We start from the raw sequence: 12604 nt of genomic DNA on the forward strand, positions 1-12604 counted from the left end.
TACAGACAACAAGGTGAATTTCCTGGAATGGCTGAATCAGACTCCAGGCCTCAATCCAATTTAAAGGGGAATGAATACGTTTTATAGGCACTGTACTTCATCATTCAAGTTACTAACAACTCAAAACTCAAACAGCATAGGAATTCTGTCGAGACATTTGGGGCCCCTGCTAAATTGGAGCATCTGTGCTGACTGGTGTAAGTACTGTGATTCAAAAAAATGTCGAACACAAAGCCACTTTTGAAACAGTGAACAGTGGTCAACAGTTGAAAACAATTCTAAAGCTTCTCTATGAGGGTCCATCCGTTCTGCTCAGAAAAACACTCAGTCAATGTACATATTGTGTTAACTGCAGAACATGTCAAAGGGGTTTTGAGCTGTCAGGATTCAGGGTAAAATGTGTGACAGTTTAAAACAAATGTTGCTGTTAATATACACCAAATATGAAGTAAATACAGATTGTTTATGATCACAGGTTTACAAAGTAAGAAAAGGTGATGAGAAGAAATGGCCAACCACTCCCAAGAATTTTAAACCATTTTTTAATTCTATATTTGTTCACATTTTGGTAAACTGTCAGCATTACAAGTATACTACATGACCTGTTAGCCACTTCTATTTGCTATAAACAGACAGATGTGATGATTTTCAGGCTGTAAATTACAAGAAGACTCTTTTCTTATTGTACCTAATTTCTGTGTTGAAATCTGAGTTATTGCTACAAGAAGCTCTGTAAACCATCCAGTGCCACTGTTCTACTTTTTGTTGGTTTGTAATGTTTATTCGTGGTTTGGACTCTCTCCCAACATGCGTCCTGAATGTCAAAGCGATGAACACATTTCGCGAACCAAGTAGCAGAACAACACTTGACTGTGTGAGGCGCTTTCAGATGTAAATTTGGTCTGAGACCATTCAAGAAGACAGTTAACCCCCTCAAAGAATTCCTGACTTTGACTTCCTGATCTTCTCCCTCTATGGACAAAAGAACTTTCTATAGAACAGCGGACTGCAGTTTCACAATCTAAAATTATGAAATTCCAACAGCGGGATTATCTAAAAGCAATTAACTCAGTGCACGTCACCAGGTCATCACAGCCAGTACTGAAGAGACTTTTTTTTCTTCATGTTGAACATATAGGTTTGTATTACACTTATATTAGGAGTTTGCTACTGCGTATAACAATTACATTATTTATCGTTATCACAGGAGCTCTACAAGATCTACATCATATGTTTGATCTCAAGTAAGGATTTCAGATCAGTGATAGCCATTCAACAAACAGATTTATATGTTGAAGAAATGCATTAATTAAGTCAGGACTAAAAGTATTTGGTCTCTGACATCTCACAAACAGTGAAATTCAAGACCACCCCTGGCAGTGACCACATCCCTGATTGGTTAGATGCCAGTTTGAACTTTGCTCCAAAACTTTCTGTATAAAAGTCACTGGAAGGCAGCTGGAGCTTTATGTGACCAGGCTTTGTCCTCGTTAAGTTGTGTACTGAGTAAAATTAACTCTGTCCTCAGAAGTAAGTGGTTTTGCTCTTGGTCAGACTTTGTCAATGTAATGGTGCAAACCTTTGTTTCGTTTTTTTTCCTTTGTAAACGGAAGCTTTGATTCTTAGTATTTTTACTTCAGCACACTTTTTTGATGCAACGCTGCAAAAGTGCCATCCTGTCTCTACATTTCTGAACCAACCTCATCCAGCAGATCTCCTCCTGACGTGCCACACTGGTCCAGCAGCTACTTCAAACTCTATGCAAGTATCAGTTTGTTTCTGCTAAACAAGTAACTGCAAATAGTAATATTAACAGAGACACTCTACTGCATTTTACGTGTGTTTTGGGACATGTGCAATAACCTTTTGTTTATTCTCTTATTTATAGTAATAAATAAGTAACAGTAAACAAGTAAATACAAATAGTAATTTGTATGAATGACAATAAAGTAGTCTGAATCTGAATCTGAATCCAGAAATGAAGACCGGTTTCTCAATTCCAAAATGATTCTAAATTGATCACCACTTTTTCTAACTGCTTCCAATCACAGTTAACTATTCAGTTTGCTTACCTGCACTCATTAACTCACTTTATATTGTCATCTTATTGTGTTGTTTTGTTGTTGTTTTTTTAGCAATGGTAGTTACATGTTTTGTATATAATTATCATCATTGTTACTGGTATTGTTTGAGAACTGGAGGCCAGATTGAGATTCAGATAGACTGATTAACATATTAAGATTTGCTACATTTTCTAAATATTGGGTCCCAAATATTTCTGATAAAGTTTTTTTCAGATTACCTAATTCTTTAAAGATCCAAGTGATGCCCTAAAAGATTGCAAATTCAATCTTGAAGTGTAGTTCAGCTACATACTGTTACACGATAACAGACCTGTTCCCTGGCTGTTGCCTCCTTGTTCCCTAACTTTACATAGTGTTGCTTTGTATCTACACTTTAGATATTGTGTAATAAATCACCACAAAAAAAAGCACAAATTGGAAAGAAATATGCCCTAAGTTTTTTTCCCCCAAGATCTGGAAGGGACAGTGGGACGATATAGGCAAGATAAGTTTATTCACTGCTAACTACTTACTGCGGATTGGTGACAGGAATTAGGTCAGCCAAATAAAATCAGTTGTTTTTATATTGTTTCAGAAAAAAATTGCACTCCTGGTTTAGAGCACTGGACTATAACATGAATCACTGCCAATGTGTTCACAATGGAAATGCAAAATAGTTGAACTGAATTAAACATTACAGCGAGGACTGGACTCACCCCTTTTTTCAGTCTCAACAAACTCAGTTTCATATCCCATAGCCTAACCTAAGTGCCCTCTTCCCCTCACCAAGAGTAAAACTGCATTATAGATAATTGCTGTGAATGTGGCGGATGATGAATCATTCCACTCCCGACACCCAGCTCTGGATATTGGTTGGCCGTGCTCTCAACTGCCCGGCATTTGGAAATGGGCCCTCTTCATTTACATTCACAGATGACGAGAACTTAAGGGTTTCTGGCCATCAATCAGCCTGCTTATGTAAAAGTGTCGCTGGCTCCTCGTTGAGACCTTCAGCCAGAGTGGCCAACTGGTTATCAGCTCTCAACGGGATGAGCTACCGCTGCAGTCCCTGTGGCCTCATATCATCATCTTAATCAGTATTTCGACACTTTGATTGGAGAAGGATTGTATATTGTGCTGTAACCTGTCCTTGGACGGTACAGAAAATGGCAGAGCAAGGAGAACACACGGGGAAGGACATGTAGTATTCCCTATGTATTCCCCACAGAGTTGTGGAGTTTCTTTTTTTTTTTTTTTTTTCCTCTTATGTGCAATTCTTGCTCTCTGCCTGGAGACAGATCTAGGTTTCCACCTGGCCCACTTTCAAAGCGGTGGAGGAAAGAAGGCCAGGGAAGACTGACTGGAGGAAAACTAAAGTGCGCCAGTTAATTTGGCAGTATCGTAATTGTCGGAATGGCATGAGTTTCATCTAGTTTGTGAGTGCATTAAGAGCTTTTAGCATGAGTTCTCTGTGTGAGAGTGTGTTTTCTATGTGTGCTTAATAGGTCTGGACAGTAATTGCGGGATGGTGATGTAGTATGCAACTCTGGTGCCTGCTTCTGTATGACCTCATAGGTTGTTCACACATTTTCCTTCACACGGCTCAAATCTTCTACCTTAATGTTTGGGTATATTCTATATTTGTGCATAGAGACATCAATTGTGCCAACACATGCAACAGGGGCAGCCAAACAAGACTCAAGTGTGATAATATGAAGGAGTTTTTTGTTTTTGGTTAAAATGACTCATGGGGTCACTGAGATGGCTCAGGCATCTTGACCTGTGGTTCTGGTGTCCTTTTCAAGCAGTGGCAACAGATGTGCACAGGTTTTACAGCTGCTGGTTCCTTAATTCTGGCTTTCCCGGCTGTATTTATTGCCAGATTTACCCTTCACACTCTTGAAAACCAAAAGAACACATAGGTCTGTAATCTATTTTATATATTTTCAGTGTATCTTTTGGCCAGTGCGCTATGTGGGCACGCAAGTTGTGCCACAGCGCACGCCAAGTCATCTACAGCAGTTTAAGACAATTTATTCCTCATATAATTATCTGCCTCTCAATGTTATTCTGTCAGTATTTTCATTTATGTTGTTTTTTTTTTTTTTTTTAAACGCTCCTCCTGCGTGCTGGGCGACGCTTCCTCTTTAATGTGAAGCAGCGCGGACAGGAGTGTCGGGAAAAGGGAGGAAAGCGGAGGGATGGGGCGAGGCGCGCACGGAGCTTTTAGTATGCGCTGCAATGCCCAACTGCAGCCCACGCACCTCAACTACGGTGAATTATGGTGAAATATGAGAGGCACGGGAAGAGCCGGCAGCTCGACAACAGTTAGTCGTGATGAGATGACACAGCCGCCGGACAGATTAGACAAATAAAGCGAAGGAGGAGATACTATGAAGGCGCGGACGAACGACCTCGAGGCACCTTTTAAAAGGAGACAAACTGGATAAAACAAACAAAACTAAAAAGAAAAAAAATTGCCATACATGCGTAACAAGAAAATCGCGGTGAATTCCTGCATGCCACTTCTAATGCTGTAGTCCGACAGAATGATGCTGTGCTGCTTTGTTTTTGTGCATGGAGTCTGCTGTGGCTGCTGATGATCCACACGGGATATGAGGGCTGCAAATGGCTTGAGCATGTCTGGCACCTGCCCCTCCAAACTAAACTCGCGCTTGCCAATCAACTACAACATTGTCGTGTCATGTTTGAGCATCTCAGTGCATGAACTTGGCTGCAAATTTATAAAACATTGCTCTTCTTGTTTTTTTTCTTCTTTATTTTTAACCTTTTAAAAGAGGACTGCGTTATTCCATGGAATGGGCTGTGAACATCCGTTTGTTACTAATGCGCATCACTGGTGTCTTCATATTCCCCCCCGACAACAAAAAAAAAGGGTGGTGGTGGAATTTACGCACGGACGCGTGAGTGAATAATAAATTGACGAGATAGAGATACAAAAAAATTTATAAATAAATGAAACTGCTTTAGCTGTTTCGGGATCAAACAGGTGATTTCGCCCAACAGATGAAATCTGCTGAAGCATGGGTGCTCCCTTGTAGAAACACTGTCGGCAGCGCCTCCTGCAACCCTCGATGCGTCTCTGCAGATACCAGACTGGAGGATCACCTTGTTTTTTCCTCTTTTTTTTGGCTGTTTGTTGTTGCTGCTGGCAGCGGCATGATTGTTTTGAGGAAAGGGGGGTGGGATGCCAATTTTTGGCTGTTGTCAGCATGTTTGCTTTTCACTTTTCCTCCTACTATCGCCGCCTTCCAACCAGCTTTCAACCTGTAGAGCAGCTGCATGACAACATGTAGCTGTCTGCTGGTTTACTGAGGGTGAGGGAGGCAACTCCTGCATCCTCACACCTTGTCCCCTTCTTCCATTCCCACTGCCGCCTTGCTGCAGAGCCAGGAGCTTCGGGTGATATATGATTTGACAGAGAGGAGTTGCTTTGACCCGAGAGGTGGGCTGACTTTGGACCGGTCAATTCTGCAGAGCCACAGAGGACATGCTGTAAACGAGCCTGACAAGTGCCGGTGCAAATAGGTAGGTAGATTTGGATTTTTATTCACAACTTTTGCTTTTACAATCAAATTACACTGTGATCTGAAACAGGCTTATAGTGCAGTGGCCTGTGGAGTTTTGAAACAGTTGTTCAGTGGGCAATGTCAAACCCTAAATATAGTCGGCTGATAACCGATTAATTTGATCAGTGACTTGATGAAGTTTTTTCTCTCGGCTTTAGGAGGGAATGTTGGTCACACTGCACATACAGAAAGAGCAAATTTATCTCAGAGATTGTATGGAGCACTCAGCATATAATCAGATTTGTTGGTTGTAATTGCAGCCCGGTGAGAGTGGATACAGTATTACTGGCGAGCATATTGATCCTGCAGCGTGCTCATATGAGGGAGAACTCATAACCTAATACACATAGACACAATGGAGCCAATGTGCTCAAATGGTTCTGCCCCCCTTTGCTTGTTATTTTCATTTGCTTTGCTCTTTTCTGTTTGCTGGGAGGTCAGAAAATAACAACGCATTTCTGGGAAATCCTGACAATTTGAAAGAAGGAAGGTTTCGTGAAATGAATGGATCCGAAATACATTCTTAAACTCAGTCAGAAAGTAAAGGTTTCCTCGCTGATTGCACACCAAACATGAAGCGTGTTAATTTTGCAGCCTTCCTCTGCTGTCTGTCCTGTCCTGTAGGTTTTTGCAGCCTGTGCCTGAACCCACGAGTGTGCCAAGCCGTTATCTCCTTGTGGCCCAGCGTGGCCCCACCCTGTCTGAAAGCTGCAGGTCCCATCTTCTTCCACCATGACGGTTGCTACCAGCGACCCGGCTGATGAAGCAGCAGCACATCCAGGTCAGTCTCATGACCAGTACGACCCAGAGCCGGATCACGAGTGCTGTGAGAGGGTCGTCATCAACATTTCAGGCTTGCGCTTTGAGACGCAGCTAAAGACGCTCTCCCAGTTTCCAGAGACGCTACTGGGTGATCCAAAGAAAAGGATGAGGTATTTTGATCCTCTCCGGAATGAGTACTTTTTCGACCGGAATCGACCAAGTTTTGATGCAATTCTGTATTATTACCAATCTGGAGGGAGACTACGCCGGCCTGTTAACGTGACTCTGGACATATTTTCTGAGGAGATCCGGTTTTATGAACTCGGCGAGGAGGCTATGGAAATCTTCAGGGAAGATGAAGGTTTTATCAAGGAAGAGGAGCGGCCTCTGCCTGAGAATGAGTTTCAGAGGCAAGTGTGGCTTCTGTTTGAGTACCCAGAGAGCTCAGGACCAGCTCGCATCATTGCCATCATCTCTGTCATGGTGATTCTCATTTCTATTGTCAGCTTCTGTCTGGAGACACTGCCAGTTTTCCGAAATGAGGATACGGAGATGGTGGAACATTTTATATCCCTGTACGGGTCCAACGCCACCACTACCTATTACACCTCCACATATTTTGGAGATCCCTTCTTCATCGTAGAGACCCTCTGCATCATCTGGTTCTCCTTTGAGTTCCTGGTCAGATTCTTTGCTTGTCCAAGCAAAGCTGGATTTTTTGGCAACATCATGAACATCATTGATATTGTGGCAATCATCCCTTACTTTATCACCCTGGGCACAGAGCTTGCAGAGCGGCCAGAGGACGGCATGGGAGGGCAGCAAGCTATGTCTTTGGCTATTCTCCGGGTCATTCGTCTAGTCAGGGTGTTTCGTATCTTCAAACTGTCTCGCCACTCTAAGGGTCTCCAGATATTAGGACAGACACTGAAGGCCAGCATGCGTGAGCTCGGCCTCCTCATCTTCTTCCTGTTTATCGGCGTTATCCTCTTCTCTAGTGCAGTCTACTTCGCGGAAGCAGATGAAGCAGACTCCCAGTTCAACAGCATCCCAGAGGCCTTTTGGTGGGCAGTGGTTTCCATGACCACTGTAGGCTACGGAGATATGGTCCCAACCACTATTGGAGGAAAGATCGTGGGGTCTCTCTGTGCAATTGCTGGTGTGCTGACTATCGCCCTGCCTGTACCTGTCATTGTGTCTAACTTCAACTACTTCTATCACAGAGAGACAGAGGGTGAGGAACAGGCACAGTATCTGAACATCCCAAGTGTGCCTAAAGCCAGCTCAGCCGAAGATCTGAAGAAGAGCGGTCGAAGCGGCAGTGGATCAACTCTCAGCAAGTCTGACTATGTGGAGATCCAAGAGGCTGTGAACCACAGTACTGAGGACTTCAGACCAGAGAGCAGGAAAACAGGAAACTGCACTCTGTCCAACACCAACTATGTAAACATCACTAAGATGCGTACAGATGTATAATGTGAGCTAAAGTTCACAGGTAGCTTCTGCCAGGATCTACAGAAAGTGTAGCAGGAAGATGGAGGTGTGACTTCCAGTACTGCCCAACGTATGGTGCCCAGTATGGGAGTACCAAGCAGATGAATGAGGTTAACATGGAGAAAGAGTCAATAGAGAGCGACCCATGTTCTACATCATATGGACCAATCAGCGCATATCAGAAAACTGCCACCCATCTTATTTAGGACATTGTTAGTGTCTGCATGGCGTTAGTCTTACCTATGTGACAGTAGTTATCCTGCTTGCAACAGTAGCCAAATAGTAGCCTAACCTGTATTAATGAATACTAACAACATAAAGGGACCACGAGTATCAACTTTATTGCTCAAACTGCTGTAGAGAAGATGAACTAAACAATAATTTACATCAGACACCCTTTCTTCTTTTTACAAGTAAATTAACTTGTGTTTAACACAAGCCATACTATCAGCATTCAAGAACAACTTTGATCTGCTGCTCTAACTGCCAAGGTCCTGACTCAGAGGAAGACGCAATTACTGAAATCACAGCTGTTGTATCAGGGCAACACTGAATCAAGCAACAGGGAGAAAGAGCGCAAGAGAGTGATACTAATATCTTCGTGGCCAAATGGTCATTTTGTTTGTGCTTTTTCTATCAAAGAAAGTGCACTGGCATCCATCCCTTGGCTCTCACTAGACCTCGTCTAAAAGCTAGTGGCATCTGTAGGGACCAACAGAAGACTGTGCTGTAATTGTGGACCACAGTAGCACACCAAGTTCTTTTCCTGCCATTTCTTCCTAATGAAGCTCAAGTGGATTTACAGTATGTATGTCACATGTAGACACTTGCCAAGACTCTGCCTTTTCTTTGTCTCAAACCAATGCAGACAGACAGGTGAATAACAAAAGTGTTTCTAAAAAATAGAGTATCGTTTGTTTCTGATGTATTCATTTGATTTGTTATTACAGATTTGTTTGTAATATGGTTATCATATGATTAATGTGGGTTTCTCACCTATATTTTTTATAGTTTTAACACCTAATGTAGAAAGTTAGAGAATATTTTTGTTGTAGTGTTTGGAGTGAGTGCCTATTTCTTCATGCTCTTAACTGTACCTTTAAGAGTGTCTTTAGCTACCGCCGACACAGACGTACAGTGTGAAGTGCTCAGTTTGACTCCACTGCCCAGCAAGAAATGTTGCTGTTCTTGACTTCATAGCATTCCATGTTTGTAGGAGTAGATAAAATGAGATTAAGGGGCAAATGGATTACATTTTAGTGAGTTTTTCAGAAGTTTGTTTCAAAACAGTTTAGGAATTAAGGCAGCAAAGTTAACTAGCCTGATGTGGAATTCAATAAGGCTTTCAATTGTATTACCCTAAATCGTACATTTTCAAATAAAGAGCTCAAATATTAAATAAAGTTAATCTATGAGACCTTTAAGGTTCATCTATTGTCATACCAGCAATGCCAGCGTTGTAGTATTGAGCCTTACTGTTGAAGTGATAAGAAGCAAAATCAGCCTTGAAGTTTACTGTAACTTTGTTTATGGCATCTAGAAGGCCCATTAGTAATTAGCATTACTGGTAAGCATGACTAATCAGACCGAAACTACTGCCACATCATTTTAGTCTTTCATGCCTACATTCCTCTTTATTTCTCGCCTTGGCGAATACATCAGAATTAGTCAACTTTGCCTGCCTCTGCAACACACTAAAACAAACAAAAATGTGTTCCCATTTTTTTTTTTTGCTGTGTGCTGCCACCTGGCACACTGCATCCTGGGTTGTAAAAGAATATATTTGTCTTAATAGTTTTGGGTTTTTTTGTATCCATGCAATTTTCAGCAATCATTCCAGTGGTCCAACGTGACGATATAATAGAGGACCTAGCTTACATGTCCTTTTTATCAAATAAATGCTATTCTGCTTTTGTAGAGCTGCATGTCCTGTAAAGTAGTCACTGTAGCATGCATTAGTACGAATAATATTTAAACAGCAAACTGACTTAAATATATTCCTATGTCTCTAGAGGTACTAGCCCTTGCGTCGCCATCCATGTGAAGTACTTATGTGTCCACGAGGCGATTTGTTGTCTCTAGTGTTGTGTAGATTAAGGGAGTAAAAAGCAGCTTAAACATGAGAGGGAACAGGTGAAGTCTGAGAGGTGTAGAAAACACAGTGTGGTGAGGTGAGACTTTCAAATTGTACTGACTCCAGATCAGGGATTCCTAAACCTAAGATCCACAGTTAATAAATATTAACTAACATCCTTCAGCTCTACAGACGTTACAGTCTTCTGCCGTCACAACCTGAGTAACTGTGTCACATAATCAAAGCACAACAACAGCTAAAATCCGCTGCCAGTCCAATGGATGCACCAGAGATTCATAGTTGGTCAGTCAGAGTTTTTGCTCAGCCAAGTCTATCATAATGCTCCGAGGAACTGTCTGGGTGGCCAAAACTCTGATATATAGCTCCATCACGCTGTGTGCGCAGTGTCGTCTGTGCATGTGTGCGTGAGAGAGAGAGAAAGAGTGTGGGATTGTGAGAAAAACGGAGAGCTTTTAGATACACGCAGGCTGAGGGTGTAGCTTTCAGAGACAATGTCAGCAGTTTTGTAAAACACTGCTCTTTTTGCATCCAGATCAGAATGACAGTGGTGCTTAGTGAGTGTATTCTATCCCATCTGAGCACGTTTACAGCCCGTGTACTGTACAACACATGCATATAGTACATGAAACAACAAAACTGAAAGTAATGTGCTGCTGCACTCGCTAGAGATGAGATCTATGAGCATGTGTTGACTTTTGAGATAAGGTGCAGCCTTAGCCGTGCGTGGCCTCTTACAGGGAATTGAAGAGAGGAAATACATGGAAGGAGAGGAAAGGTCGGGAAGGAAAATGGGATAATGAAAGTAAGATAACACTGCCCACACCCTTGTGTGCTTTTTACTCTGATGTGTACGTGTATTTCTCTAAACTGCTCTTGTATACTGGACCACCTTTGCCACTTTAAGCTTGACCTGGACTGCTGTCTTCTCTGCTTTTGCTACGAAGCACATAATTGAAGTGACACTCTGTCAAGATTAAAAGCACTCTCTTGGAGGAGCCAACAGGACGGCACATCAGGATCTGACCAAGGAAACCACTTGATTTCTGTGCTCTACAACACAAACAAGAGGACATTTACACACACATGCACACGCCGGGCATTTGAACACATACAGCCGGTGCACATACTTGTGCACACACACTGCCTGTGAACGGGAACTTTTACTGACGTGTCAGGACAGACGTCTACCTGTGGCTTATCATTCTTCAAGGTCACAATGGACTTAAACCTGCTGCTCCTGGGTTTACACACCTGTAGCCATGTAAATGTATCAAAGACTTACAGCTGCTTTTAATGATGTCTTAAAATGCCTAAAGCTTCAGCTTTAAAACAAGCTTCTGCCATGTATAGATTCCTGTGTAGTAGGGAATCGAGATGTATGCTTGCTGAATCCATGAAACTAAAGTTGTGCAATAAGGGTATTATCTCTTAGCTTTGGTAAGCTCCAGGGACGACGAATGGAAGTGTATTAAGAAATCAACATATATATAGATATACAGATAGATAGATATATATATAACATTTCTACGACAACTTTAACTTGTGTTATCAGACACTGTAAAACTGATCTGTTCGTTTTTTTTCACTTTGTTTTTATATTTGAATGTCAGCATTTGCTCGTCTTTGAGCTTCATACAGTGCAGGGACTGAGGTTTGATTATAATACACATGCAGGCCTTGGTCAAATAGATTCTGTCATTATTGTCTTAATACATGTTTACCCCCAGACGCCCATGTCCACTTAATCTACTTTCTCTGCCTTCTTCAACTATCTGCCAGTCACATGTATGTGTGGACGAAACTTCGATAATCCTCAGCCCCTTGACTGTATTGCTGTCTCTACTTATGGTGGTCAATACTCAGCTATCCGTTAAGTGATTGTTTTCTCTGCCATTGTATGGAAAAAAAACTGAACCAAGATGCAAACTGTACATTGTTACACACAAAGGACAAATTGATCTGAATGCCTGTCATGCCCTTTACATGGATACAAACTGATCAGTAGAGGATATTGTTAAATAATTGTAAATTATAAAAGTATTATGAACAATAACAATAATAACATCTTTATGATACCCTCAAGCTACTGTTGTGTTTTTTTTTTAATGTGGATTTTTAACAAAAAATGTCTCAGAATGAGGCTTAAGATGTAATGGAAGCCCGAAACAGCTGACATTTTTCACCACTTACAATTTATATACCTGAAGAACAGAAATTATTTAAAATCAGTGACAGTTCCCAAGAGATCCAACAACTTACTGTGCACAACATTTAATTTGTCTTTGATTCTCTTAAAGCAAAAAGAATAAAGCTACGAGAGAGAAAACAAAAAGTTTAATATACAGTATAAATTGGTGAAAGCACTACTGATGCTGCTGCTCTCATGTCCATTACAGAACATACATTTGAATGGACTATCAACCCTCACCTCCTAAATGGTTTTGTGTCCTGCTATTCCCCTTAAGTGAATCTTATGCACTCTGTGGATTACTGAGAAGGCAAAGTGGCCTATTTATAAAACCAGCAAGGAGGGAAGTGAGGCAGGGAGAGTGGGGAAGAGGGAGGAGTGCAAAAGGCTCTTGACTTCTGGTTCAGCACAG

General features: G+C 41.7%; 1 protein-coding gene across 2 annotated transcripts; it reads left to right on the plus strand.

Moving 5' to 3' along the window:
• Nucleotides 1-1470: 1470 nt before the first annotated feature.
• kcna2b (potassium voltage-gated channel, shaker-related subfamily, member 2b) lies at nucleotides 1471-12086 on the plus strand. Of its 2 annotated transcripts, XM_008286123.1 has the most exons (4): nucleotides 1479-1530; nucleotides 1641-1761; nucleotides 5472-5612; nucleotides 6278-12086. In XM_008286123.1, the coding sequence occupies exon 4, from the start codon at nucleotides 6386-6388 to the stop codon at nucleotides 7889-7891; it is 1506 nt and encodes a 501-aa protein (XP_008284345.1). In that variant the 5' UTR covers nucleotides 1479-1530; nucleotides 1641-1761; nucleotides 5472-5612; nucleotides 6278-6385; the 3' UTR covers nucleotides 7892-12086. The 2 variants fall into 2 exon arrangements, with proteins under 2 accessions (XP_008284344.1, XP_008284345.1); XM_008286122.1 differs by having other exon boundaries at nucleotides 1471-1761.
• Nucleotides 12087-12604: the final 518 nt, after the last annotated feature.

The sequence above is a fragment of the Stegastes partitus genome, unplaced genomic scaffold (genome assembly GCF_000690725.1).
Source record: "Stegastes partitus isolate 25-593 unplaced genomic scaffold, Stegastes_partitus-1.0.2 Scaffold435, whole genome shotgun sequence".
In the NCBI taxonomy this organism is placed as follows: domain Eukaryota; kingdom Metazoa; phylum Chordata; class Actinopteri; family Pomacentridae; genus Stegastes; species Stegastes partitus.

What these genes read in the sequence shown, in the direction of transcription:
- kcna2b (XM_008286122.1), top strand. Translation starts at nt 6,386, where the DNA reads ATGACGGTTGCTACCAGCGACCCGGCTGATGAAGCAGCAGCACATCCA.